The sequence below is a fragment of the Fonticula alba genome (genome assembly GCF_000388065.1).
Source record: "Fonticula alba strain ATCC 38817 unplaced genomic scaffold supercont2.17, whole genome shotgun sequence".
In the NCBI taxonomy this organism is placed as follows: Eukaryota; order Rotosphaerida; family Fonticulaceae; genus Fonticula; species Fonticula alba.
In genome coordinates this window covers 133,024-135,613 of record NW_009242987.1, presented here as the reverse complement: position 1 = coordinate 135,613, position 2,590 = coordinate 133,024, and the positions used below count along the sequence as shown (strand labels likewise).

General features: G+C 61.2%; 2 protein-coding genes across 2 annotated transcripts in view; both read left to right on the top strand.

Annotated features, from left to right (window-relative positions):
* Nucleotides 1-2,429, top strand: part of H696_06031 (hypothetical protein) — a gene marked incomplete at its 5' end in the record, with an annotated part of 3,590 nt that extends 1,161 nt beyond the window's left edge. Inside the window, 3 exons of the mRNA XM_009499798.1 lie at nt 39-490; nt 723-1,932; nt 2,088-2,429. Coding sequence (XP_009498073.1) covers nt 39-490; nt 723-1,932; nt 2,088-2,171 — 1,746 coding nt within the window. The 3' untranslated portion in view covers nt 2,172-2,429. The remainder of the gene's footprint in view (nt 1-38; nt 491-722; nt 1,933-2,087) is intronic.
* A 41-nt stretch (nt 2,430-2,470) lies between these two features.
* The window catches only part of H696_06030 (hypothetical protein), a gene marked incomplete at both ends in the record, with an annotated part of 2,567 nt that continues 2,447 nt past the window's right edge, over nt 2,471-2,590 (top strand). Inside the window, one exon of the mRNA XM_009499797.1 lies at nt 2,471-2,491. Coding sequence (XP_009498072.1) covers nt 2,471-2,491 — 21 coding nt within the window. The remainder of the gene's footprint in view (nt 2,492-2,590) is intronic.

Below are 2,590 nucleotides of genomic sequence, written 5' to 3'. Positions count from 1 at the left end.
CCCCCCCCCCCCTCCCCCCTCCCCTGGCCGGTGCACAGGAGCGCAAGCAGGAGGACCTCCTCGGCGAGGATGAGTATGACGATGTCAGCATGCCGACCGATGACAACATCAATGTGCACAACTTCTCCATTCATATGGGCGGCAAGACGCTGTTCAAGGACTCGAACCTGAACCTGAGCCACGGCCGGCGGTACGGCCTGGTCGGGTACAATGGCACCGGCAAGTCGACGCTGCTGAATCACATTGTGGCGCGGGATGGGCAGTTCCGGGTGCCGCGGCACATCGACATTCACATCGTGCAGCAGGAGGCCCCGGCCAACGATGTGTCGGCCCTGCAGACCGTCATCAACAGTGACGAGATGCGCACGCGCCTGCTGGCCGAGCGTGATCGCCTGCTGGCCATCGACGAGCCGACCATGGAGGAGACCGAGCGCCTGAACAAGGTGTATGAGCGTCTGATCTTCATCGAGGCGGACAGCGCGCTGCCGCGGTACGTGCTGCCTGGTCGGCTGTGGGTGGGGCAGGGGGGGCATCCTTTTTCTGGCACATGCACAAAACAGGCCCCACACTCACCCATGACACACGCACACACGCACACACGCACACACGTTTACGCACACACGCACACACGCACACACGTTTACGCACACACGCACACACGCACACACGTTTACGCACACACGCCCACACGCACGCACACACGCACGCACACACGCACACAGCGCATCCGCCATTCTCAGTGGTCTGCAGTTCGATGAGAACATGAAGCAGATGGCCACGCGGGAGTTCTCCGGTGGCTGGCGCATGCGCATTGCCCTGGCGTGCGCCCTGTTCCGGAAGCCGCGGCTGCTGCTGCTCGATGAGCCGACCAACCATCTGGACTTGCATGCGGTCATCTGGCTGGAGAGCTACCTGCAAAATTGGCGCAACACGCTGGTGGTGGTGTCCCACGACCGGGACTTCCTGACGAGCGTCTGCTCGGACATCCTGCACATCTGGCAGCAGAAGCTCTTCCACTATCGGGGCGACTACAGCAACTTCGAGCGGCAGTTCAACCTGAAGCTGGACCAGGACCGGGATGCGTATGAGAAGCAGCAGAAGCGCATCAAGGCCCTCAAGCGGTCCGGCAAGCTGACCATGGACTTGAGCAAGTCCAAGACCACGGACAGCAAGGCCCGGCGGGCGGAGCGGACCAAGGTCCTGAGCACGCGCAAGGACCGCGGCGGCAGCAAGAAGTCCCACGACGATGGGGATGACAACCAGGAGGAGCAGCTTTTGCAGCCGGTGGACGAGTATTTCGTGCGGCTGGGGTTCACCCCGGCGCCGGAGCTGGCCAACCAGGTGCTGCTGAAGGTGGACGGGGTGTCCTTCGGGTATCCCGGCCGGCGGACGCTCTTCCGCGGGGTGTCCTTCGGCATGGACACCAGCAGTCGCATTGCCATTGTCGGTGCCAATGGCACGGGCAAGTCCACCCTGCTGAAGCTCATCACGCGGGATTTGATCCCGGACGAGGGGGAGGTCCAGCACAACCCCAAGCTCCGGATTGCGGTGTACTCGCAGCACTCGGTGGATCAGTTGGATTTGAACAAGAGCGCGGTGCAGCATCTGATGGACAAGTTCAATGTGCCCTATCAGGATGCTCGCAAGTACCTGGGGACCATTGGCCTGCCGGGGAATGTGCATGAGCACCGCATGCGCACCCTGTCCGGTGGGCAGAAGTCCCGCGTGTGCATGGTGGAGATCCAGCTGACCCAGGCGCACATTCTGCTGCTGGATGAGCCGACCAACCACCTGGACTTGGAGACGGTGGATGCCCTGGTCCGGGCGCTGAACGAATTCGAGGGCGGCGTGGTGGTGGTCACCCACAATGTCAGCCTCATTGAGCAGGTGTGCAATGAGATCTGGGTGTGCAAGGATGACTGCACGGTGTCGGTATGTTGCTTTTGCCTCCTTCCTTCTTTTGCTTCTTCCCTCTTTCTTTCCTTTTTCCGCCCCTCTCCCCTCACGTTGTGGCGGGCGGTCGCGGGCCATGGGACTGACCCCCCCCCCCCCCCCCCCCCCTGGTCGATTGCGTGGTGCGTGTGCAGCCGTACAAGGGCGACTTCCAGGATTATGTGGACGAGCTGCTGGACGAGATGGAGGCCAAGGAGTATCTTGTGCGCCAGCACTAGTCGAGGCGGAGCCTTTCCGGTGGGGGCGGCTGGCCCCTTGGTGTTGGGTTTACGCGTGCCTGTGTGTCTTGCGGCTCTCTTGTGCAAGGACCCGCCTCGGTCTATCCGCCTCTTTCTTTATCCCTTTCTCCCTCCCCTTCCCCCCTCCTGTCCTCCGTGTCCTCCTGCTTCTCTCGGGCGCGAATTGGACGGGCGGGGCGAAGCCGAGGCGAGAGGGACGAAGCACGAGTGTGCCAACAACGAGTCTATTCTATTGTATCTGCTTGTCATGTTGTGTGCTTTTTGCTTGTTTGCTTGTCATGCTGTGTGCTTGTCATGCTGTGTGCTTTCTGCTTGTTTGCTTGTCATGCTGTGTGCTTGTCTGTCTGTCTGCCTGTCTGCTTGTCTACTTGTCTGCTTGTCTGCTTGTCTGCTTGTCT